Source organism: Hyperolius riggenbachi, chromosome 12 (genome assembly GCF_040937935.1).
Source record: "Hyperolius riggenbachi isolate aHypRig1 chromosome 12, aHypRig1.pri, whole genome shotgun sequence".
In the NCBI taxonomy this organism is placed as follows: Eukaryota; Metazoa; Chordata; class Amphibia; order Anura; family Hyperoliidae; genus Hyperolius; species Hyperolius riggenbachi.
In genome coordinates this window covers 7,359,414-7,386,032 of record NC_090657.1, presented here as the reverse complement: position 1 = coordinate 7,386,032, position 26,619 = coordinate 7,359,414, and the positions used below count along the sequence as shown (strand labels likewise).

At 46.9% G+C, this 26,619-nt stretch overlaps 1 protein-coding gene across 2 annotated transcripts in view; it reads left to right on the top strand.

Annotated features, from left to right (window-relative positions):
- Positions 1-26,619, top strand: part of UNC13D (unc-13 homolog D) — a 218,722-nt gene that overhangs the window by 56,191 nt on the left and 135,912 nt on the right. For both annotated transcript variants that reach the window (XM_068261959.1, XM_068261960.1), the window contains exon 3: positions 11,398-11,560. In XM_068261959.1, the coding sequence (XP_068118060.1) occupies positions 11,504-11,560 (57 nt within the window). In that variant the 5' untranslated portion in view covers positions 11,398-11,503. The remainder of the gene's footprint in view (positions 1-11,397; positions 11,561-26,619) is intronic.

The window sequence follows — 26,619 nt, the reverse complement described above, 5'->3', positions numbered from 1 at the left end:
TATGGAAAACTTCAAGGGGGCCGAATACTCTTGCAACCCACTGTAATTCTCTTAGCTATTAATTTTGAAGGACCACTATCGTGAAAAAGTGTAACATTTAAAATACACAAAGCAATAAGAAGTACTTTTCTTTCAGAGTAAAATGAGCTGTAAATTATATCTTTACTATGTTGCCGTCACTAGAGATGGGCCGAACGGTTCGCCGGCGAACGGTTCCACGCGAACTTCGGTGGTTCGCGTTCGCGTCCCGCTGGCGAACCTTTGCGGAAGTTCGGTTCGCCCCATAATGCACCTTGAGGGTCAACTTTGACCCTCTACATCACAGTCAGCAGGCCCAGTGTAGCCAATTAGGCTACACTAGCCCCTGGAGCCCCACCCCCCCTTATATAAGGCAGGCAGCGGCGGCCATTACGGTCACTCGTGTGCTGCCTGCGTTAGTGAGAGTAGGGCGAGCTGCTGCAGACTGTCTCTCAGGGAAAGATTAGTTAGGCTTAACTTGTTCCTGGCTGGCTGCATACCTGTTCTGTGAACCCACCACTGCATACCTGTACTGTGAACCCACCACTGCATACCTGTTCAGTGAACCTGCCACTGCATACCTGTTCTGTGAACCCATCACTGCATACCTGTTCAGTGAACCTGCCACTGCATACCTGTGCTGTGAACCCACCACTGCATACCAGTTCTGTGAACCCATCACTGCATACCTGTTCAGTGAACCTGCCACTGCATACCTGTGCTGTGAACCCATCACTGCATACCTGTTCAGTGAACCTGCCACTGCATACCTGTGCTGTGAACCCACCACTGCATACCTGTTCTGTGAACCCATCACTGCATACCTGTTCAGTGAACCTGCCACTGCATACCTGTGCTGTGAACCCATCACTGCATACCTGTTCAGTGAACCTGCCACTGCATACCTGTGCTGTGAACCCACCACTGCATACCTGTTCTGTGAACCCATCACTGCATACCTGTTCAGTGAACCTGCCACTGCATACCTGTGCTGTGAACCCATCACTGCATACCTGTTCAGTGAACCTGCCACTGCATACCTGTGCTGTGAACCCACCACTGCATACCTGTTCTGTGAACCCATCACTGCATACCTGTTCAGTGAACCTGCCACTGCATACCTGTGCTGTGAACCCATCACTGCATACCTGTTCAGTGAACCTGCCACTGCATACCTGTGCTGTGAACCCACCACTGCATACCTGTTCTGTGAACCCATCACTGCATACCTGTTCAGTGAACCTGCCACTGCATACCTGTGCTGTGAACCCATCACTGCATACCTGTTCAGTGAACCTGCCACTGCATACCTGTGCTGTGAACCCACCACTGCATACCTGTTCTGTGAACCCATCACTGCATACCTGTTCAGTGAACCTGCCACTGCATACCTGTGCTGTGAACCCATCACTGCATACCTGTTCAGTGAACCTGCCACTGCATACCTGTGCTGTGAACCCACCACTGCATACCTGTTCTGTGAACCCGCCACTGTATACCTGTACTGTTCAGTGAACCCGCCACTGTATACCTGTTCAGTGAACCCGCTACTGCATACCTGTTGTGTTCAGTGAACCCGCCACTGTATACCTGTACTGTTCAGTGAACCCGCCACTGCATACCTGTTCAGTGAACCCGCCACTGCATACCTGTTGTGTTCAGTGAACCCGCCACTGTATACCTGTTCTGTTCAGTGAACCCGCCACTGTATACCTGTTCAGTGAACCCGCCACTGCATACCTGTTCTGTTCAGTGAACCCGCCACTGTATACCTGTTCAGTGAACCCGCCACTGCATACCTGTACTGTTCAGTGAACCCGCCACTGCATACCTGTTCAGTGAACCCGCCACTGCATACCTGTTGTGTTCAGTGAACCCGCCACTGTATACCTGTTCTGTTCAGTGAACCCGCCACTGTATACCTGTTCAGTGAACCCGCCACTGCATACCTGTTGTGTTCAGTGAACCCGCCACTGTATACCTGTACTGTTCAGTGAACCCGCCACTGCATACCTGTTCAGTGAACCCGCCACTGCATACCTGTTGTGTTCAGTGAACCCGCCACTGTATACCTGTTCTGTTCAGTGAACCCGCCACTGCATACCTGTTCAGTGAACCCGCCACTGCATACCTGTTGTGTTCAGTGAACCCACCACTGTATACCTGTTCTGTTCAGTGAACCCGCCACTGTATACCTGTTCAGTGAACCCGCCACTGCATACCTGTTGTGTTCAGTGAACCCGCCACTGCATACCTGTTGTGTTCAGTGAACCCGCCACTGTATACCTGTACTGTTCAGTGAACCCGCCACTGCATACCTGTTGTGTTCAGTGAACCCGCCACTGCATACCTGTTGTGTTCAGTGAACCCGCCACTGCATACTTGTTGTGTCCAGTGAACCCGCCACTGCATACCTGTTGTGTTCAGTGAACCCACCGCATCAGTGCGCATACCTGTGCAGTTAAGTGAACCCACCTACCTACGTGAGTGCACGCAGTGTGATATACCACTCCGTGCATACCCGATATGGACAAAACAGGTAGAGGAAGAGGTAGTGCCAGAGCCAGAGGAAGGCCACCCGGCAGGTCTGCGCAAGGTCGTGTAAATGTAATTTCGTGTGGACCTGGCCCACAGTACAGTGCTCGGAAGAAGGCACGTCCCATCACTTCCCAAGATTGTCAGGACGTGGTTTTTAGCGACACAGAACACCTCATCTTGCTCAGCCACCAGCGCTACTACTAGCACCACTTCCGCTGCATTTGACACTTCGCAAGAATTATTTAGTGTTGAAATCACTGATGCACAGCCATTGTTGTTACAGCCAGATGAATTTTCACCAGCTCATATATTTGAGTTACCCGGCAACACTATGGATGTAATGTGTAAGGAGGATGAAGGACCTACTGATGGTGCATGTTAGGATTTGTCTGAGGCAAGCGAAGCTGGGCAGGATGATTACGATGATGACGATGATAGGGATCCTCTGTATGTTCCCAATAGAGGAGATGAAGAGGGGGACAGTTCAGAGGGGGAGTCAGAGAGTAGTAGGAGGAGAGAAGTTGCTGAAAGAAGCTGGGGCAGCTCTTCATCAGAAACAGCTGGTGGCAGTGTCCGGCACCATGTATCGCCACCTATGTACAGCCAGCCAACTTGCCCTTCAGCATCAGCTGCTGAGGTCCCCATAGTGCCCACATCCCAGGGTGGCTCAGCGGTGTGGAAATTTTTTAATGTGTGTGCCTCAGATCGGACCAAAGCCATCTGTTCACTCTGCCAACAAAAATTGAGCCGTGGAAAGGCCAACACTCACGTAGGGACAAGTGCCTTACGAAGGCACCTGGAGAAAAGGCACAAACAGCAATGGGATGGCCACCTGAGCAAAAGCAGCAGCAGCACACAAAAGAAAAGTCACCCTCCTTCTCCTCTTCCTCCTTCAGGTGCATCATCTGCTTCTGCCGCTTTCTCCCTTGCACCTTCACAGGCACCCTCCTCCACTCCGCCTCTGCCCTTGAGCGGTTCCTGCTCCTCTGCCCACAGCAGCAGTCAGGTGTCCGTGAAGGAAATGTTTGAGCGGAAGAAGCCAATTTCGGCCAGTCACCCCCTTGCCCGGCGTCTGACAGTTGGCGTGGCGGAACTGTTAGCTCGGCAGCTGTTACCATACCAGCTGGTGGACTCTGAGGCCTTCCGTAAATTTGTGGCCATCGGAACACCGCAGTGGAAGATGCCAGGCCGCACTTATTTTTCGAGAAAGGCCATACCCCAACTGCACCGTGAAGTTGAGAGGCAAGTGGTGTCATCTCTTGCGAAGAGCGTTGGGTCAAGGGTACACCTGACCACGGATGCCTGGTCTGCCAAGCACGGGCAGGGCCGCTACATTACGTACACAGCCCATTGGGTGAACCTGGTGGTGAACGATGGCAAGCAGGGCGCAGCGGACCAAATTGTGACACCTCCACGGCTTGCAGGCAGGCCTCCTGCCACCTCCTCTCCTCCTGCTACATGCTCTTCGCTGTCCTCCTCCTCCTTGGCTGAGTGGCAGTTCTCCTCTCCAGCTACACAGCCCCAGCTCCGCAGGGCCTATGCTGCATGCCAGGTACGACTCTGTCACGCCATCTTAGACATGTCTTGTCTCAAAGCGGAGAGTCACACTGGAGCAGCTCTCCTTGCTGCTCTTAAGAAACAGGTGGATGAGTGGCTGACCCCGCACCACCTGGAGATAGGCAACGTGGTGTGCGACAACGGCAGCAATCTGTTGCCGCTTTGCATATGGGGAAGCTGACACACATACCCTGCATGGCACATGTCATGAATCTAGTTGTTCAAAGATTTGTGGCAAAGTACCCTGGCTTAGCGGATGTCCTGAAGCAGGCCAGGAAGTTCTGTGGGCATTTGAGGCGGTCTTACACAGCCATGGCACGCTTTGCAGAAATTCAGCGGAAAAACAACATGCCGGTGAGACGCCTCATTTGCGATAGCCCGACTCGCTGGAATTCAACCCTGCTCATGTTCTCCCGCCTGCTAGAACAGAAGAAAGCCGTCACCCACTACCTCTACAACTACAGTAGAATGAAACAGTCTGGGAAGATGGGGATGTTCTGGCCCGACAACTGGACACTGATGAAAAATGCATTCAGGCTCATGCGGCCGTTTGAGGAGGTGACCAACCTGGTGAGCCGCAGTGAGGGCACCATCAGCGACTTAATTCCCTACGCTTACTTCTTGGAGCGTGCTGTGCGTAGAGTGGCGGATGAAGCTGTGAATGAGCGTGACCAGGAACCGTTACGGCAGGAACAGGCATGGGACCAATTTTCATCAGACCCAGCTGTTTCCTCAACACCTGCGGCAGCACAGAGGGGGGAGGAGGAGGAAGAAGAGAAGTCGTGTGCAGAAGACGAGTCAGACTCAGAGGATGATGAGCAAGGTGTTTCTTTGGGGGAGGAGGAGGAGGAGGAGGAGGGGACGGCGGCAGGAGAACACCCGCAGCAGGCGTCGCAGGGGGCTTGTGCTGCTCAACCTTCCCGTGGTATTGTTCGCGGCTGGGGGGAGGAGGTTGACTTACGTGACGTCACTGAGGAAGAGCAAGAGGAGATGGAGGGTACTGGATCCGACTTTGTGCAGATGTCGTCTTTTATGCTGTCCTGCCTGTTGAGGGACCCCCGTATAAAAAACCTCAAGGGGAATGAGCTGTACTGGGTGGCCACACTACTAGACCCTCGGTACAGGCACAAAGTGGCGGACCTGTTACCAACTCACCGGAAGGTGGAAAGGATGCAGCACATGCAGAACCAGCTGTCAACTATGCCTAACAATGCCTTTAAGGGTGATGTGACAGCACAACGCCAGCAAGGTACCACTGCCACTAATCCTCCTCCCGTGTCCACGCAGTCAAAGACAGGACGCTCCAGCGATCTCATGGTGATGTCGGACATGCGGACGTTCTTTAGTCCAACGCCTCGCCGTAGCCCTTCCGGATCCACCCTCCACCAACGCCTGGAACGGCAGGTAGCCGACTACCTGGCCTTAAGTGTGGATGTAGACACTGCTGTGAACAGCGATGAGGAACCCTTGAACTACTGGGTGCGCAGGCTTGACCTGTGGCCAGAGCTGTCCCAATTGGCCATCCAACTTCTCTCCTGCCCTGCCGCAAGCGTCCTGTCAGAAAGGACCTTCAGCGCAGCTGGAGGCATTGTCACAGAGAAGAGAAGTCGCCTAAATCACAAAAGTGTTAAGTACCTCACCTTTATCAAAATGAATGAGGCATGGATCCCGGAGGGCTGCTGCCCGCCCCAAGACTAAGTCAGTCCCCGCACACACAGCATCTCTGCCTGCACGCCGTGTGACTGGCTGCCTGGCCTGCCCCAAGAAGACTAAGTCGCTCCCAGTCCCTCCACACAGCATGTCTGCCTGCAGGCCGCTTGACTACCTTCTCCGCCACCACCAACAGGGTCCGGGACTCCAGGCGGATTGCTGAATTTTTTAGGCCGCTGCTAGCAGCGGCCGCTGTAATAATTTTTCTGGTGCGTGTACATGACTGCCTAATTTTTCTGGCTGCACTGCGGGCAGCTGCAACAACAAAAGAAAAGGCATGTACATGCGCCCATTCCCCTTCGTGATCATTACCTTGCCGTGGTGAAGGGGCTTGCGTATCACAATGAAGCAATGACCGGCGCCTAGATGAGTGTCTCGGGGGGCACACAAAAGATAATAAGGTCGTTGCTTCATTGTGGTCAGACCAAATTTGATCAGCTGGACAGTCACTGTTCTGTCATTCAGCTACATCAGCCAGGCGACCATATGGGCTGTAAAGCCACCAAAACCTGCACTCTCGCCATGGTGCGCACCAGTCCAGCACGGCCGTCACTACACAAACAGCTGTTTGCGGTGCGTTACACGGTGAGTTTGGTGTGTCAGTGTGAAGCAGTACCTTAATTACACTACCTGATTGATGTATACACATGCAAGATGTTTTAAAGCACTTTAGGCCTGTCATTTAGCATTCAATGTGATTTCTGCCCTTAAAACGCTGCTTTGCGTCAAATCCAGATTTTTCCCCGGGACTTTTGGCATGTATCCCACTCCGCCATGCCCCCCTCCAGGTGTTAGACCCCTTGAAACATCTTTTCCATCAGTTTTGTGGCCAGCATAATTATTTTTTTTTTTCAAAGTTCGCATCCCCATTGAAGTCTATTGCGGTTCGCGAACTTTAACGCGAACCGAACGTTACGCGAAAGTTCGCGAACCCGGTTCGCGAACCTAAAATCGGAGGTTCGGCCCATCTCTAGCCGTCACTTACAGTAGTTAGTAGAAATCTGACAGAACTGACAGGTTTTGGACTAGACCATCTCCTCATGGGGGATTCTCAGCATGGCCTCCATTATTTATAAAGACACTCCCTGTAAAGGATTTATACAGTGACCAGCCTCCCTGCTCACTGCGCATTTTTGTTGGCAGTTGGACAGTGCAACTGCCATGAGCAGATGAGCTGGTCTAAAACCTGTCGGTTCTGTCAGATTTCTACTACCTACTGTGTGACGGCAACACAGGAGAAAAGTAATTTATGGCTCATTTTACTCTGGAAAAAATGTACTTCTTATTTGTATTTGTCACATGTACTTTAAATTTTACGATTTTTGCGATAGATGTCCTTTAAGATAATTGCAGTAGGATCTAAAATGATTGCATTATTTTGTTTTTGGTTCACCCTATTGATAAAATGATTGTATTTAGGTAAATATAACAGCAGTTAATACATTATTTTTAACTTGTCAGTTCTATTTTGCATAAATGTAATTACCATCCTCACCCACAGCGATTTTTGCAAATGATTTTTCGCACGATATCACTCAACATCTTTGAGCAAAAATTTGCTAAACAATGTTTAACGATGCTCTCCACCCGTAGCGATTGTTCATTTTTGAATAACCGACATGCACAATAAAGTCATTGAGGACCGTTCCGATCCCCATTGACCTGCGTGGGTTTTACCGCGATCATATTAATGATCGCTTATATGATGGTTTCTTTTCCAGTACCGCAGATGCGGCCAGATGGATCGGGGAAACAATCGTTCGGCGGAGATCCCCAATCCATCTGGCCGCATCTGCCAGTGGGTAAGTTGCTCAACAATTACAAGTGAAATGTGTGGCCTGCATGAGTGTAAATAAATTAGCGTAAGTCAAGCCATGTTACCCCCTATTGTACTTCCTTGTACTTCCCAAAAGAGAAGTAATTGTGAGTCAATAGAAACCTAATGAGGTGTAATTTAAGCTGAGTGGCTAAACTATTTCGCTGGAGGAAGTGACCGGCTGTCACAATAGCTACACAGTCAAATAGTTCAGAAAAAGACACGTGTCTATGAAGTTCAACTTCTTGATCCTCACTGCACTTCAGCCCACAGGAAGAAACACACAAGAGCACAAACTGATATCACCTTACTTCCCACACCTGGTAATCATAGGCCTTCAAGGTAAGGAGAGCAGCCAAGGACCTTTTACAGACAACTATAGAATTTGCCATAACTATTGTCCACATCTTATCTCTTACTGGGAAGAACCCCTTTCTAAACAGGTGGTATCATCTATTTCCTGCATATACAGGATCTTCTCAAAAAATTAGCATATTGTGATAAAGTTCATTGTTTTCTGTAATGTACTGATAAACATTAGACTTTCATATATTTTAGATTCAAATACACACAACTGAAGTAGTTCAAGCCTTTTATTGTTTTAATATTGATGATTTTGGCATACAGCTCATGAAAACCCAAATTTCCTATCTCAAAAAATTAGCATATTTTGTCCGACCAATAAAAGAAAAGGGTTTTTAAAACAAAAAAAGTCACCCTTCAAATCATTATGTTCAGTTATGCACTCAATAGTTGGTCAGGAATCCTTTTGCAGAAATGACTGCTTCAATGCGGTGTGGCATGGAGGCAATCAGCTTGTGGCACTGCTCAGGTGTTATGGAGGCCCAGGATGCTTCGATAGCGGCCTTAAGCTCATCCAGAGTGTTGGGTCTTACGCCTCTCAACTTTCTCTTCACAATATCCCACAGATTCTCTATGGAGTTCAGGTCAGGAGAGTTGGCAGGCCAATTGAGCACAGTAATACCATGGTCAGTAAACCATTTACCAGTGGTTTTGGCACTGTGAGCAGGTGCCAGGTCGTGCTGAAAAATGAAATCTTCATCTCCATAAAGCTTTTCAGCAGATGGAAGCATGAACCCACTTTTGAACCAGAATCAGCGGCAGAAGCGCTTGACCTAGGCTACAGAGAAGCAGCACTGGACTGTTGCTCAGTGGTCCAAAGTCCTTTTTTCGGATGAAAGCAACTTTTACATGTCATTCGGAAATCAAGGTGCCAGAGTCTGGAGGAAGACTGGGGAGAGGGAAATGCCAAAATGCCTGAAGTCCAGTGTCAAGTACCCACAGTCAGTGATGGTCTGGGGTGCCATGTCAGCTGCTGGTGTTGGTCCACTGTGTTTTATCAAGGGCAGGGTCAATGCAGCTAGCTATCAGGAGATTTTGGAGCACTTCATGCTTCCATCTGCTGAAAAGCTTTATGGAGATGAAGATTTCATTTTTCAGCACGACCTGGCACCTGCTCACAGTGCCAAAACCACTGGTAAATGGTTTACTGACCATGGTATTACTGTGCTCAATTGGCCTGCCAACTCTCCTGACCTGAACCCCATAGAGAATCTGTGGGATATTGTGAAGAGAAAGTTGAGAGACGCAAGACCCAACACTCTGGATGAGCTTAAGGCCGCTATTGAAGCATCCTGGGCCTCCATAACACCTGAGCAGTGCCACAGGCTGATTGCCTCCCTGCCACGCCGCATTGAAGCAGTCATTTCTGCAAAAGGATTCCCGACCAAGTATTGAGTGCATAACTGAACATAATTATTTGAAGGTTGACTTTTTTTGTTTTAAAAAACACTTTTCTTTTAATGGTCGGATGAAATATGCTAATTTTTTTAGATAGGAAATTTGGGTTTTCATGAGCTGAATGCCAAAATCATCAATATTAAAACAATAAAAGGCTTGAACTACTTCAGTTGTGTGTATTTGAATCTAAAATATATGAAAGTCTAATGTTTATCAGTACATTACAGAAAATAATGAACTTTATCACAACATGCTAATTTTTTGAGAAGATCCTGTATATGTTTCTGATTTTGTGATAAAAGAGAGACATATGATCAGGGGCGTAGCAATAGGGGGTAGCGACCGCATCGGGGCACCTTGGGCCAGTGGAACCCCAAAGGGCCCTCCCTCAACTGCAGTATTAGCTCTCTAATGGTCCTGTGCTCATAATTATCACATCTATAGATACTTTGAATAGTGGTAATCATTAACAAACTGCTCCCCATCCCCTTCTTGCTCCTCTGACAGTGTGGTTGCCAATGGCAGGTTTTGGTGCGCCGTATCAATTATGTATAGAGTGCTTGAGGGGGCCCCAATGTAAAACTTGCCCTGGGGCCCATAGTGCCCTCACTACGCCACTGCATGATTGTCTAGTGTTTTACAAATGGCAGTGTCAGTCAGTGACTTTCTTCCTCCTCCTCACTCTTCGTGGCCATGGCCATATGCACTTTTGCACGCCAGATGTGTCTGTCAATCACTGGTCCTTTCAGCTGCTGCATAGGCCAAAATCAGATGAACAGAAAACCAGAGGAACTGCAGCAACCAATGGGTTAAGTCGGCTTTCTGATTCCTCTAGTACAGGCCTGGGCAAAGTTGGCCCTCCAGCTGTTAAGGAACTACAAATCCCACAATGCATTTGCCTTTATGTGTCATGACTGTGGCTGTCAGACTCCTGCAATGCATTGTGGGACTTGTAGTTCCTTAAAGTGGATCCGAGATGAAAAACTAACTATAACAAGTAACTTGTCTATATATCTTATCTAAAGTTTATATAGTTTACACAGCAAATCTAGCTGCAAACAGCTTTAATAGAATGTGATTATTTCTTCCTGTGATACAATGACAGCAGCCATGTTTGTAAACATTACACAGAGGCAGGCTTATCCTTATCTTGATCACTAAGCCTGTGAAAAAAAAACTAATCCCCCCTCCTCCCTCCACCCCTCTGCCTCTGAAATCAATGGCTAGTAACACCTCCCCCTCCTCCTGCCCAGACTGAGCTCCCATGAGCCCTTGCTACTGCCAAGGCTCTCTGAAAACCTGTGGGCGTGGTTTATTTAGTTTATAGGGAATTAGAGTATTAAAACAAAACAAAAAAGTATTTGGCTTGAAGAATGCCCTATAAACTATATGAAAGGAACACAATTATGCAATGAGTAAAAGTTCACCTCAGATCCACTTTAACAGCTGGAGGGCCAAGTTTGCCCAGGCCTGCTCTAGTACATCTTCACAAAAACTTGCATCATGCTCTTTGTAAGCTACCCGGTGATTTTGCAATTTTGCAGAAGTAGCTCAGTGGATCACTAAACTTTCTTCTCCTTCAGTTCGGTTCTGAAGGACAGGGTTGGCAATTTGGAATCAGCTTGATTTTTTACTAACAGACCATTAGGGGTTAAACCATTAGCAGTTGGGCCCTTCCTTCTTCCACAGCAAGAGATGTGGGCCCTGATATGTCAAGCTTGCTCTGACACTGCCTCACTTCCTCATAGCAGATAAACTTGTGGTTTCCTCTGTGAAACTGTAATATGTTGAGCGGCATCCGAGGAGAAAGCTGCATGTAAGCTGCCAGTAACTAGGCTGTGATGTTACTTCGTAGGCTCTTTGTAGGTGGTTAGTAAGCAGTTCTGCTCAGCAGTTTCAAAGCACCTCTGAACTGTAATCATTTCCACCAGCCTGGAATTATTGGGTGACACGAGTGATGTGACAAAGAGATTGCAAATTAAACCTGACTTTTGCAGAGCGGAAATTGAGGTAAAACGGTATTGCCTTGCTACTTGCGGACAAGCGATGAACTGAGGAGGCATTTGCGTAGGGCAACGTGTGAGAAGCGGCTCATCGGGCGGTATGGACCCACCTGAGAACACGATGGAAGGATCACCTGATGGGAATGCAGAATTGGAGGTATGCAGTCCATGTCCTCTTCTGTTCAGTCTGATCATTATTGTTATGTCTCAATTAAATTTTGTAGCTGGTTAGAAAGAAACTCATGCCTACCCTGTACTGGGGATGTATATCAAGCAGCCTTGATAAAGAAAATAACAGAAGACTAGGAACCCATAGAGTTGAGCTGAAATTTTCGTAATTTCGCATTACTATAATTACGCATGCGAAATTTGCGATTACGATGCGAAATTAGCGTAGCGAAATTGCCATTAAAATCGTAATTGAAAATACCGTAAGCGTAATTTTCAACGCGAAATTTCGCGTTTCGGTCATGCCGTAATTTCGCATTAAACGCTACCGTAATTTCGCGTTAAACCTTAACGCTCCGTATAATATAAAAAAGCCGCCGACTTTAAGGGTTAATAGCAAAGCCCCCTTAAATGCTAAGAGCCTCAAATTTGGAGAATATATTAAGGAGATCAGGAGGAATAAGAGGAAAATTTTTTTTTTCAAAAAGACCTTATAGTTTTTGAGAAAATCGATGTTAAAGTTTCAAAGTAAAAATGTATACATTTAAAAACCCGCCGACTTTAACGGTTAATAGCAAAGCCTGCTTAAAGTTTAGGAACACCAAATTCCTAGGGTATATTAAGGGGATCAGTGGGAATAAGAGGAAAAAATTTTTTTTCCAAAAGACCTTATAGTTTTTGAGAAAATCGATTTTTAAGTTTCAAGAGCAAAAATGTCTTTTAAATGCGGAAAATGTCAGTTTTTTTTGCACAAGTAACAATAGTGTATTATTTTCATAGATTCCCCCAAGTGGGAAGAGTTTTACTTACTTCGTTCTGAGTGTGGGAAATATAAAAAAAAAACGACGTGGGGTCCCCCCTCCCAGACCTCTTTAACCCCTTGTCCCCCATGCAGGCTGGGATAGCCAGAATGCGGAGCACCGGCCGCGTGGGGCTCCGCACCCTGACTATACCAGCCCGCATGGTCCATGGATTGGGGGGTCTCGGAAGGGGAGGGGCAGCCAAGCTTTCCCCTCCCCCTCCGAGCCCTTGTCCAATCCAAGGACAAGGGGCTCTTCTCCACCTCCGATGGGCGGTGGAGGTGGAGGCCGCGATTTCCTGGGTGGGGGGTTCATGGTGGAATCTGGGAGTCCCCTTTAAAAAGGGGTCCCCCAGATGCCCACCCCCCCTCCCAGGAGAAATGAGTATAGAGGTACTTGTACCCCTTACCCATTTCCTTTAAGAGTTAAAAGTAAATAAACACACAAACACATAGAAAAAGTATTTTAATTGAACAAAAAACATAACCACGAAAAAAGTCCTTTAATATTCTTAATTAACCATTAATACTTACCTGTCCCTTTAAATAAATGATCCCACGCAATATCCTCGGAAATGTTCTATCAGTTACAATGTAACAAAGTTATTGCAATGTAACAACTTTGTTACATTGTAACTACGCCGCACCCGACGTCACTCACCGCCGCCGCCGCCACCGCGTCGCTGCAGGACCCGACAGAGCTCTGAGCTATAGCTCAGAGCTCTCGAAAGCATCTTTGTATTTGGGCTCCAAGGAGCCCCATTGGTCCTTAGCAGACCAATGGGGCTCCTTCAAATCAGAAGGAACCCCATTGGTCTGCTAAGGACCAATGGGGCTTCTTGGAGCCCAAATACAAAGATGCTTTCGAGAGCTCTGAGCTATAGCTCAGAGCTCTGTCGGGTCCTGCAGCGCAGACGCAGTGGCGGCGGCGGCGGTGAGTGACGTCGGGTGCGGCGTAGTTACAATGTAACAAAGTTGTTACATTGCAATAACTTTGTTACATTGTAACTGATAGAACATTTCCGAGGATATTGCGAGGGATCATTTATTTAAAGGGACAGGTAAGTATTAATGGTTAATTAAGAATATTAAAGGACTTTTTTCGTGGTTATGTTTTTTGTTCAATTAAAATACTTTTTCTAAGTGTCTGTGTGTTTATTTACTTTAACTCTTAAAGGAAATGGGTATGGGGTACAAGTACCTCTATACTCATTTCTCCTGGGAGGGGGGGTGGGCATCTGGGGGACCCCTTTTTAAAGGGGACTCCCAGATTCCACCATGAACCTCCCCCCCAGGAAATCGCGGCCTCCACCTCCACCGCCCATCGGAGGTGGAGAAGAGCCCCTTGTCCTTGGATTGGACAAGGGCTCGGAGGGGGAGGGGAAAGCTTGGCTGTCCCTCCCCTTCCGAGACCCCCCAATCCATGGACCATGCGGGCTGGTATAGTCAGGGTGCGGAGCCCCACGCGGCCGGTGCTCCGCATTCTGGCTATCCCAGCCTGCATGGGGGACAAGGGGTTAAAGAGGTCTGGGAGGGGGGACCCCACGTCGTTTTTTTTTATATTTCCCACACTCAGAACGAAGTAAGTAAAACTCTTCCCACTTGGGGGAATCTATGAAAATAAAACACTATTGTTACCTGTGCAAAAAAAACTGACATTTTCCGCATTTAAAAGACATTTTCGCCCTTGAAACTTAAAAATCGATTTTCTCAAAAACTATAAGGTCTTTTTGAAAAAAAATTTTTTCCTCTTATTCCCACTGATCCCCTTAATATACCCTGGGAATTTGGTGTTCCTAAACTTTAAGCAGGCTTTGCTATTAACCGTTAAAGTCGGCGGGTTTTTAAATGTTTACATTTTTCCTTTGAAACTTTAACATCGTTTTTCTCAAAAACTATAAGGTCTTTTTGAAAAAATTTTTTTTACTCTTATTCCTCCTGATCTCCTTAATATATTCTCCAAATTTGAGGCTCTTAGCATTTAAGGGGGCTTTGCTATTAACCCTTAAAGTCGGCGGCTTTTTTATATTATACGGAGCGTTACGGTTTAAGTTTAACGCGAAATTACGGTAGCGTTTAATGCGAAATTACGGCATGATACGACTGTAATGCGAAAATTACGCGAAAATTACGCTTACGCGAAATTTCGCGAAATCCTTCTTCATTACGATTATGTACTTACGGCCATAATCGTAATTACACTAATTACGCGAAATTTCGCAAAATCGTAATTAGGTCATTACGCTCATCTCTAGGAACCCAACATGGAGTAGTAAGTCGGGTAATGGGCAAAATAATATGAAAGGAAGGGTACTCACAAACCAGGGTTGCCAAACAGCAACCAACTTCAGCACATGTGGGAAACGTCCGTCCTGCACTCAATTGTAGACTGACTTACTGGGATAGTACAATAATACAATACAATAACATTTCGATAGCGCTTTTCTCCCATAGGACTCAAAGCGCTTAGGCTCTCTCAGATTCAGTAATTAGTAGGATGAAGTATCCACACAACAAAAGTTATATTTCTGCAAATGCCAAACTGAACAGGTGGGTTTTCAGTCTGGATTTAAACACGTCCAGGGATGGAGCTGTCCTGATCTGTTGAGGTAAGGAGTTCCAAAATGTAGGAGCAGCATGACAGAAGGCTGGTCACTCTCTCTGAAAGATGAGAGACAGAGGGCCATATGCAATTCACTTTTTCACCTGAGTTTTCTCCTAGAAGGCAATTTTTCATTTTGATTTAGACTCATTTTTACGCACTTTGCAATTGAAAAAAGTATCAAAAAGTAAGTTAAAAAGTGCTATCAAAATTATTTTAAGTATTTTCTTGCTTTCTGGTGGTTTAAAATGCATTTTATTGACAAGTTTAAAAATATCACCGAGGTGAAAACTCAGGAGAAATAGTGAATTGTATATGGGCCAATGTCTCTTCCCTCCAAGAGGGTATACTGGTAAGGGGGATAAGAGGCACCCAATAGGTGTAGATTATAGTGGACAATAAACTAATGAGGTAAGATTAACTTACATACAAATGAAGGTCTAGGCCTGTACAAGCAGGAAAATGTATTGCACAAAAAGACAAAATCAGAAGGAAGGGAGCACCGCTCCAATAAGAGAAAGCAGCGTGCCGCCAGGTCTATCCCAAGTGCCTCTGAGGGAGTACAGACCAAGCACAACAGAAAAGGCCGGCACCGCTGTCTGTATTTCAAGCCCTTTTATTCGCACTGCTGCCACTGGGTGTGAATTAAAGAGCTTGAAATACAGAGAGCGGTGCCAGCCTTTTCTGTTGTACTTGCACAAAAAGACAACGCATTTCGTGGGCACGTTATTACCTGAGGAAGTGGGATTGTAGAGCAAACAGAAGTGTATCTATGGGCTTCAGTAAGCAACCAATATCTGCAGAGGAGACACAGGTTATGGTAGGAATTCCATCAAGTCTCTAAATGTCCATGCAAAACATACACCAGATCCAATCTGGACTCGACCCTTATTAAAGAGAATCTGAAGCGAGATTAAACCTCCCTTTTCCCCTTATATTCAGCAGGGGCATGTTTGCCCCTGCTAAAATGCCGCTATCCCGCAGCAGAACGAGGGTCTTTACCCCCCAAATCCCCTCCGTGGTCTCCAGGGATCGCTTCCTGTTGAGGCAGGGCTAATGGCTGCAGCCCTGCCTCTCAGCGCGTCTATCAGCGCTGATCGCCAACTCTCTCCCGCCCCTCTCAGTCTTCCTTCACTGAGGGGGCGGGGAGAGGCGGAGATCCGCCGCTGATAGACGCGCATGGAGGCAGGGCTACAGCTCATAGTTCTGCCTCCATGAGCAGCAAAATCTACGACCAAGTTGGTCGTGGATTTTGCAGGGGGGGGGGGGGGGGATTTGGGGGGTAAAGACCCCTCGTTCTGCCGCGTGATAGCAGCGTTTTAGCAGGGGCAAACGTGCCCCTGTTAAATATAAGGTAAAAAGCAAGTTTTTATCTCGCTTCAGAGTCTCTTTAAGAGATGCTTCTCCAAAAGCTTAAATTTTATTTGTTAGTGGTGATACAGCATAGAAATGAGCACACCATTGCTATAACAAATAAATAGTGCTTATTTCTATGCTGTACCACCGCTAACAAATAAAATGTAAGCTTTTGGAGAAGCATCTCTTATTAAAGTGAACCCAAATTAAAAATACAAGATTTCAGAAATAAAATCTATTTTCTAACTTATAATGATAAATAGCAGCCTTTTTTCAGCTGCATGATGACAAATATAAAATATTTTTCATTGATTGGAGGAACCCCTCCCTTCCTTTCATATTGCCGGGACAGAATCCGGCAGACTGGTGGAGGAGATAAAAAACAAAACACAGGCTGCTACTGATGATGTCACAGGGGAGGTGATCTCAGCTTGTGTGAGATTTCACATAGACCACGCCCCTGTGAGGGAGGGTAGCTGATGACAAACACACCCATGATCTCCTCCTACTAAGCTCAGAAGTAATGGCTGCCACCTGTATAACCCTAGTTATGAGAAGAGAAGGGTGAAAAGCATGCAGTGAAATGCTCATAGGCTGGAAGGAGTGTTTATTTATCTTTGTATGTGTCAGAACAGTGCAACTAAATATTTTGTATTAAAAAATGTTTGGTTTGGGGTCCGCTTTAAGGGTTGAGTCCATATTGGATATATTGTATGTTTCGAAGTAGGATTGTAGCCCACGTTTTGTGCAATAATTTTTTTCTACTTATACAGGCCTAGACCTTCTTTTATAGGTAAGCTGTCCTTACCTCATACGTTTATTGTCAACTTATGATCTACACATATTAGGCGCCTCTCATACCTTATTTTGCTCAAACAACATGTGCCTGCAGTACAGTTAGAGGATTACAAAATCCAAATCCACAAAAGCTTTACTGGCAGGACTAAACATAGCCAAAGCAAAACATTAGTGTTAGCATGGGAGGGGGTGGTTGTGGGATTATAAACCTGGGGAGGGGTATAGGGCATAATATAGGGGGTATACAGTTGTTTGGTGGCAGGCGGTGACATGTGGGGCAGCAAGTTGTACCATTGTTTCCTCTTCTTCACCCAGTAGGATTTTCTCCTCCTCATCTATGGAAACCTTTTTTATTAGCGCTGCTGCCTATTTCTCATTCTCATAGGGATTAGTTGTGGAGGGACTGCAGGTAAGCCATAGCATAATGACTGGTGTGGTGTTAGTTCTTCTTTTATACATATACTGTAAATTAATCAATGGGGAGGGGGTGGGGGGTCATTTACAGAGCTTGTCAGTTGAAAATGGAAGATCTATGTTGCCTCCTGCACTTGTATTCAGTAGTCGTCTCCCCGCATGCAAACGTGAATCAACCAAAAACAGGCCTTCAGGGAAAACTGTGCTAGTACACAGTGTTCCCTGTCTGGCAATTGGCAAAGCAGGAAGTGACATGCTCTTGCGGGCACTTCCTGTTTCGGGTATGTGGAAGTGCACGGAAGCGTATTGTAAAAAAACGCTTCCGGCGCATGCGCGTCGTGATGCCAACTTTTTAAAAACCTCTGCGTCGCCATTGACTTACATGACTTCCGGGCCAACGCAGGTCAACACAGGAGCCGCGCGATAACTTAGGTATGGCCTAGCATACTTCTGACGCTGTGTACCGCAACGTGGGAAGTATGAATTTCCCCATAGACTTTCATTAGGCTGTCGTAGCAGCGTGGCAATTTTCACCGCGCCAGTGTGAAACGGCCCTCAAGGTTAGCATCAGCACCATCAACCTTTAGAAACTTTTTAAGACTATGCAGAGTCAGGCTTTGTAGCACTTCACACAAAGATGAATGTCAGAGTCGTAGTCATAAATGCAGGGCAGAAGGTCGGGGTGACTAGGCGTACCATGTTTTCTAGTGGGAAACCTCTGAAATGAAAGTTCTTGTGATCCCTGTGTGCATGTTTATTATTACACATTAGATTGTGGTTTGTACAAAGTCATCATTATCACACATAAGAAGCTTGTTCTACTTTCTGCACATCTCATCTTCCTCACAGTCCTTCCTCTTTCTTTCTTATTTCCCTTAGATAATTTTAGTTTACATATAGTAAGTGCCTTTTTACTTATATTTTAAAGCGAACCTTCAGACTAAAAATCTACTCAGCAGCACTGAAAAGGCTTGGTGTTTCTTTAACAGTTTCACAGCATCAGAACTTTGTTTTTCTTACCCAAGCCTCATTTTTAGCTGCACAGAAGCTAAGCTCCGCCCCATCAAAAAATCTGCCCCAGGCATGTTTCCCCTAATGCTGTGCAAAGCATGATGGGATGGGATTTCTGATGTTGTTGTTCTCGTTGCCTAGCAGCTGGGAGGGGTGATCAGGACACAGGGCAGTTGGAACTGTGTCTCATGCTCCCTGTCACCTCCTTTCAACCACAAAGATGGCTTCCCCCATGAAATCACAAACATTTGCCTGTTCTTTTAAAACAGGGTGGGTAAGAGATTATATTACCTATCTATTGTAATTAACATAACTAATGTAACTTAACCTCCTTGCCGGTTATCCCGAGCTCAGCTCGGGGTAACCTGCGTAGGAGGATTTCTCAGGCCCCGCTGGGCCGATTTTCAAACTTTTTTTTCCCTACACGCAGCTAGCACTTTGCTAGCTGCGTGTGGTACTCGATCGCCGCCGCTACCCGCCGATTCGCCGCTACACACCGCGGCGAGCCGCCCCCCCCAGACCCCTGCGCAGCCTGGCCAATCAGTGCCAGGCAGTGCTGAGGGGTGGATCGAGATTCCCTCTGACGTCCCGACGTCCATGACGTTGGTGACGTCATCCCGCCCCGTCGCCATGGCCACCGGGGAAGCCCAGCAGGAAATCCCGTTCTGTACGGGATTTCCTGCTTACTCTGATCGGAGTGGGTGGGAGGATGCCACTGCTCATGCTCAGCGGCTATCATATACTGCTCTGCTGCCCCCTTGCCGCGGGAATTGGACCGGCAAGGGGGTTAATGACAGTATGTTTGTTTAGGCTGAAGTTACTCTTTAAGTAAGTGCCTGCTCTGCAATGTATCATTTAGTTATTTATTTATGTATTTGTTTTTATGGATGGCTGCAGTTATGATCTAATCTTTGTACTTTTATTACATTAGGATTTATAATAAAGGGAACCTGAAGTGAGAGGTAAATGGAGGCTGCCATATTTATTTCCATTTAAGCTATACCAGTTGCCTGACTGTCCTGTTGATTTCCTTGCCTCTAATACATTAAGCCATAGACCCTGAACAAGCATGCAGCAGATCAGGTGTTTCATTCCTACATTATTGTCAGATCTGACAAGATTAGCTGCTTTCTGGTGTGATTCAGACACTACAGCAGCCAATTGGATCAGCAGGACTGCCAGGCAATTGGTATTGTTTAAAAGAAAATAAAAATGGCAGCCTCCATATACTTCTCATTTCTAGTTCCCTTTAAAAGATCATTGGACAGTGAAAATGTAGAATATCTAACAGACTAGGGAGAGAGGCATAAGTAAAAAAAATGTGTTTAAAATATACACACAAGTGTGAAGTATGGTTGTTTTAGCAAAACAAAAGTATGTCTTCTTAAAACAGAAGGTATTTGCGATAATTCAGGTTGGAGTGAGCTTGAGATGTCTCCCAGTGCATCACTGCTGAATATGCAAGTGATCCTTTGTTGTCCCTGTAAGCTAGCCACACCTCCAGTACTGCTGGAATGCAATGCTGTGTCAGCTTGTTAATTGTACAGAGCCATAATAATCCAACATGCATACATGGTTGTTTCAGGGAACATATTTGGATTTGCTCGCTGCTGTTGTTTTGGGCACCACCCCCTTCACCATTAGTGAAATCCCCATTCCTGGTGCCTAACCCTTAGCCTTCTACATACAACTGCCCCTGTAGGTACACAAAAGACCATTCTGTTAAAGCGGGACCCAAACCAAACCTTTTTTTAATTCAAAATATTTAGTTGCACCCCTCTGACACATACAAAGATAAATAAACACTCCTTCCAGCCTATGAGCATTTCAGCGCATGCTTTTCACCCTTCTCTTTCCATAACTAGGGTTATACAGGTGGCAGCCATTACTTCTGAGCTTAGTAGGAGATTTTAGATCAGGGGTGTGTTTGTCATCAGCTACCCTCCCTCACAGGGGCGTGGTCTATGTGAAATCTCACACAAGCTGAGATCACCTCCCCTGTGACATCATCAGTAGCAGCCTGTGTTTTGTTTTTTTATCTCCTCCACCAGTCTGCCGGATTCTGTCCCGGCAATATGAAAGGAAGTGAGGGGTTCCTCCAATAAATGTAAAATATTTTATATTTGTCTTCATGCAGCTGAAAAAAGGCTGCTATTTATTATTATAAGTTAGAAAATAGATTTTATTTCTGAAATCTTGTATTTTTGATTTGGGTCCACTTTAACTACTTTTTTTTGTTTCTTAGACCCTAACTTTAGCATGTATGTTGTTGAAGTATATCTCCAGTAAAAATAAACATTTAGGGCTGGTGCACACCGAGCGGCTTTTTCAGCGTTTCTGCAGCTGCTTGCGGCTGCGGATCCGCTTGGTGGTGCACACCAGAGCGGGAGGCGTTTTGCAGAAACGAATGCTCCCGGGGTGAGGCATTGTTTGGATTTCGGATGCGTTTCTGCCTCAATGTTAAGTATAGGAAAAACGCAAACCGCTCTGAAAAACGCCTGTTCAGAGCGGTTTTGCCAGTGTTTTTGTTACAGAAGCTGTTCAGTAGAGTTGGGCCGAACGGTTCGCCTGCGAACGGTTCCATGCGAACTTCAGTGGTTCGCGTCCCGCAGGCGAACTTTTGCGGAACTTCGGTTCGCTCCCCATAATGCACCATAAGGGTCAACTTTGACCCTCTACATCACAGTCAGCAGGCCCAGTGTAGCCAATTAGGCTACACTAGCCCCTGGAGCCACTCCCCTCCTAATAAAAGGCAGGCAGCGGCGGCCATTACGCTCACTCGTGTGCCTGCGTTAGTGAGAGTAGGGCGAGCTGCTGCAGACTGTCTCTCATAGGGAAAGATTAGTTAGGCTTAGCTTGTTCCTGGCTGCATACCTGTTCTGTTCAGTGAGCCCACTGGATACCTGCATACCTGTTCAGTGAACCTGCCACTGCATACCTGTTCTGTGAACCCACCACTGCATACCTGTTCAGTAAACCTGCCACTGCATACCTGTACTGTGAACCCACCACTGCATACCTGTTCAGTGAACCTGCCACTGCATACCTGTTCTGTGAACCCACCACTGCATACCTGTTCAGTAAACCTGCCACTGCATACCTGTACTGTGAACCCACCACTGCATACCTGTTCAGTGAACCTGCCACTGCATACCTGTTCTGTGAACCCACCACTGCATACCTGTACAGTGAACCCACCACTGCATACCTGTTCAGTGAACCCACCACTTCATACCTGTTCAGTGAACCCACAACTGCATACCTGTTCAGTGAACCCACAACTGCATACCTGTTCAGTGAACCCACCACTACATAGCTGTTCAGTGAACCCACCACTGCATACCTGTTCAGTGAACCCACCACTGCATACCTGTTCTGTGAGCCCACCACTGCATACCTGTTCTGTGAACCCACCACTGCATACCTGTTCTGTGAACCCACCACTGCATACCTGTTCTGTGAACCCACCACTGCATACCTGTTCAGTGAACCCGCCACTGCATACCTGTTCTGTTCAGTGAACCCGCCACTGCCTACCTGTTCTGTTCAGTGAACCCGCCACTGTAATCCTGTTCAGTGAACCCGCCACTGCATACCTGTTGTGTTCAGTGAACCCGCCACTGTATACCTGTTCAGTGAACTTGCCACTGCATACCTGTTCTGTGAACCCACCACTGCATACCTGTTCTGTTCAGTGAACCCGCCACTGCATACCTGTTCTGTTCAGTGAACCCGCCACTGCATACCTGTTCTGTTCATCAGCCAGGCGACCATATGGGCTGTAAAGCCACCAAAACCTGCACTCTCGCCATGGTGCGCACCAGTCCAGCACGGCCGTCACTACACAAACAGCTGTTTGCGGTGCGTTACACAGTGAGTTTGGTGTGTCAGTGTGAAGCAGTACCTTAATTACACTACCTGATTGATGTATACCCATGCAAGATGTTTTAAAGCACTTTAGGCCTGTCATTTAGCATTCAATGTGATTTCTGCCCTTAAAACGCTGCTTTGCGTCAAATCCAGATTTTTCCCGGGGACTTTTGGCATGTATCCCATTCCTCCACCTGGGGGTCCAGGTGTTAGACCCCTTGAAACATCTTTTCCTTCACTTTTGTGGCCAGCATAATTTTTTTTTCTTTCAAAGTTCGCATCCCCATTGAAGTCTATTGCGGTTCGCGAACTTTTACGCGAACCGAACCTTACGCTAAAATCGGAGGTTCGGCCCCACTCTACTGTTCAGTAACAGCTTTACTGTAACAATATATGTCATCTGCTACACAAAAACCGCTACACAAAACCGCAAAACGCTAGCTGAAACGCTACAGAAAAAGAAGAAAAAGCGTTTCAAAATCTGCTAGCATTTTGCGGATCTGCTAGCGGGTTTTGGTGTGCACCAGGCCTTATTGTCTCATATAATCTTTAGCTCCCCCTTAATGAAAACACTCTTCCTCAGAAAAATCCCTTCACTTTAACTTTCAAATTACCCTCCTGTTGCTTAACTTTAACCTCTTTTTTATCATAGCCACCCCCCCTTTCTAACACCATGCACTCTATTCCCTGAATCTAGCCCACATTGTTGTTGCCAAAGTATCTCCAGATTTTGAAATGTTCTCACCCCAAATGGTCTTTAGAGACTTTTGCAGGCAGCAGTTAGGGAAGTAGCGCTTTCCAGACACACTGCTTAGCATGTTCTCTTCTACAGCATGTTCTCTAGAGATGGCTGGAACCTCAGATTTTGGGTCCATGGACTGCGGACGCGAACTTCCATAAAAGTTTGCGGACAGGCGGACCCGGGCGAACCGCCATAGACTTCAATGGGCAGGCGAACTTTAAAACCTACAGGGACTATTTCTGGCCACAAAAGTGATGGAAAAGTTGTCGGTGCGCACGTTGGCGAGATACAGGGCTGTATCTATGCAGTGTCACCCACAAAGAGAGCTATGGTATAGCAAGTTAAATCACAAATACAGTGGAAAGATATGCAATGGTAATAAAGTGTGCTGCCAGTGGTGGGACTACAAATCCCAGCTGGCCTGGCAACTGTCTGTGGGCTCTATCTATGCAGTATCACCCCCAAAGACAGCTATGCTTTAGTAAGTTAAATCACAAATACAGTGGAAAGATATGCATTGGTAATACAGTGTGCTAGGCCCGGCACAGTACAACAACTAGGCCCAGCTGCGACAGCCAGGGCTGTATCTATGCAGTGTCTATGTCACACACACAAAAAAAACACATCAGAATATTAGCTCTCAAAACAACTTTTGTGGGGTGCTTTCAGCAACAAAATTCAGCGAGGAGCAAGCTAACAAGAGCCTAACTAACGCTTTCCCTTATCTCCAAATGTCTTTCCCTTCCTCTCACTACAGCAGCACCAGCAGACTAAGAACATGGCCAAGGCTGCAGCGTTTTTATAGGGGGGGGGGTCCAGAAGGGAGTGTAGCCTGATTGGCTGCCATGTGTCTGCTGACTGTGATGTAGAGGGTCAAAGTTTAGCCCAATGACGAGGTATAGGAGGCGGGTCGAATGCGCTATGTGTTCTCTAACCACCGCGGGCACGGGTAGCTGATATCAGCGCAGACTACTCGCCGGGCGAACCGTTCGGGCCATCTCTAATATTGTCTTCTGTAGAGGGGGTGTGCTGAGCAAGCGACAGCCTGTTGTGGGAACTTTAAAGTATGTTTCCACAGGTCCCCACAAGAACAATACCCACAGGGCAAGGGTTATCCACCCCACCAGATCACTAGAACAATACCCATAGGGCAAGGGTTATCCACCCCACCAGAGCACTAGAACAATACCCATAGGGCAAGGGTTATCCACCCCACCAGATCACTAGAACAATACCCATAGGGCAAGGGATATCCACCCCACCAGATCACTAGAACAATACCCACAGGGCAAGGGTTATCCACCCTACCAGATCACTAGAACAATACCCATAGGGCAAGGGTTATCCACCCCACCAGATCACTAGAACAATACCCATAGGGCAAGGGTTATCCACCCCACCAGATCACTAGAACAATACCCACAGGGCAAGGGTTATCCACCCTACCAGATCACTAGAACAATACCCATAGGGCAAGGGTTATCCACCCCACCAGATCACTAGAACAATACCCATAGGGCAAGGGTTATCCACCCCACCAGATCACTAGAACAATACCCACAGGGCAAGGGTTATCCACCCTACCAGATCACTAGAACAATACCCATAGGGCAAGGGTTATCCACCCCACCAGATCACTAGAACAATACCCACAGGGCAAGGGTTATCCACCCTACCAGAGCACTAGAACAATACCCATAGGGCAAGGGTTATCCACCCAACCAGATCACTAGAACAATACCCATAGGGCAAGGGTTATCCACCCCACCAGATCACTAGAACAATACCCATAGGGCAAGGGTTATCCACCCCACCAGATCACTAGAACAATACCCATAGGGCAAGGGTTATCCACCCCACCAGATCACTAGAACAATACCCACAGGGCAAGGGTTATCCACCCCACCAGATCACTAGAACAATACCCACAGGGCAAGGGTTATCCACCCTACCAGATCACTAGAACAATACCCATGGGGCAAGGGTTATCCACCCCACCAGATCACTAGAACAATACCCACAGGGCAAGGGTTATCCACCCTACCAGATCACTAGAACAATACCCATAGGGCAAGGGTTATCCACCCTACCAGATCACTAGAACAATACCCATAGGGCAAGGGTTATCCACCCAACCAGATCACTAGAACAATACCCACAGGGCAAGGGTTATCCACCCTACCAGATCACTAGAACAATACCCATAGGGCAAGGGTTATCCACCCTACCAGAGCACTAGAACAATACCCATAGGGCAAGGGTTATCCACCCAACCAGATCACTAGAACAATACCCATAGGGCAAGGGTTATCCACCCCACCAGATCACTAGAACAATACCCATAGGGCAAGGGATATCCACCCCACCAGATCACTAGAACAATACCCACAGGGCAAGGGTTATCCACCCTACCAGATCACTAGAACAATACCCATAGGGCAAGGGTTATCCACCCTACCAGATCACTAGAACAATACCCATAGGGCAAGGGTTATCCACCCTACCAGATCACTAGAACAATACCCACAGGGCAAGGGTTATCCACCCTACCAGATCACTAGAACAATACCCATAGGGCAAGGGTTATCCACCCTACCAGATCACTAGAACAATACCCACAGGGCAAGGGTTATCCACCCTACCAGATCACTAGAACAATACCCACAGGGCAAGGGTTATCCACCCTACCAGATCACTAGAACAATACCCATAGGGCAAGGGTTATCCACCCCACCAGATCACTAGAACAATACCCACAGGGTAAGGGTTATCCACCCTACCAGATCACTAGAACAATACCCACAGGGCAAGGGTTATCCACCCTACCAGATCACTAGAACAATACCCATAGGGCAAGGGTTATCCACCCTACCAGATCACTAGAACAATTCCCATAGGGCAAGGGTTATCCACCCTACCAGATCACTAGAACAACACCCATAGGGCAAGGGATATCCACCCCACCAGATCACTAGAACAATACCCACAGGGCAAGGGTTATCCACCCTACCAGATCACTAGAACAATACCCATAGGGCAAGGGTTATCCACCCCACCAGATCACTAGAAGAATACCCATAGGGCAAGGGTTATCCACCCCACCAGATCACTAGAACAATACCCATAGGGCAAGGGTTATCCACCCTACCAGATCACTAGAACAATACCCACAGGGCAAGGGTTATCCACCCTACCAGATCACTAGAAGAATACCCATAGGGCAAGGGTTATCCACCCCAACAGATCACTAGAAGAATACCCACAGGGCAAGGGTTATCCACCCCAACAGATCACTAGAGGGGAGATTATTAGCTTTACTTTAGATTTCTGGGCAAACCAATCAGTAATAAAGGTAATTTTGGCTCAGGAAAATGTAAAGTGTGTATGTAGCTTTACTATAGTAGATACACACATCTTGTCTTCTTCATGGCTTCATCACTGGTGCCCACTGCCCAA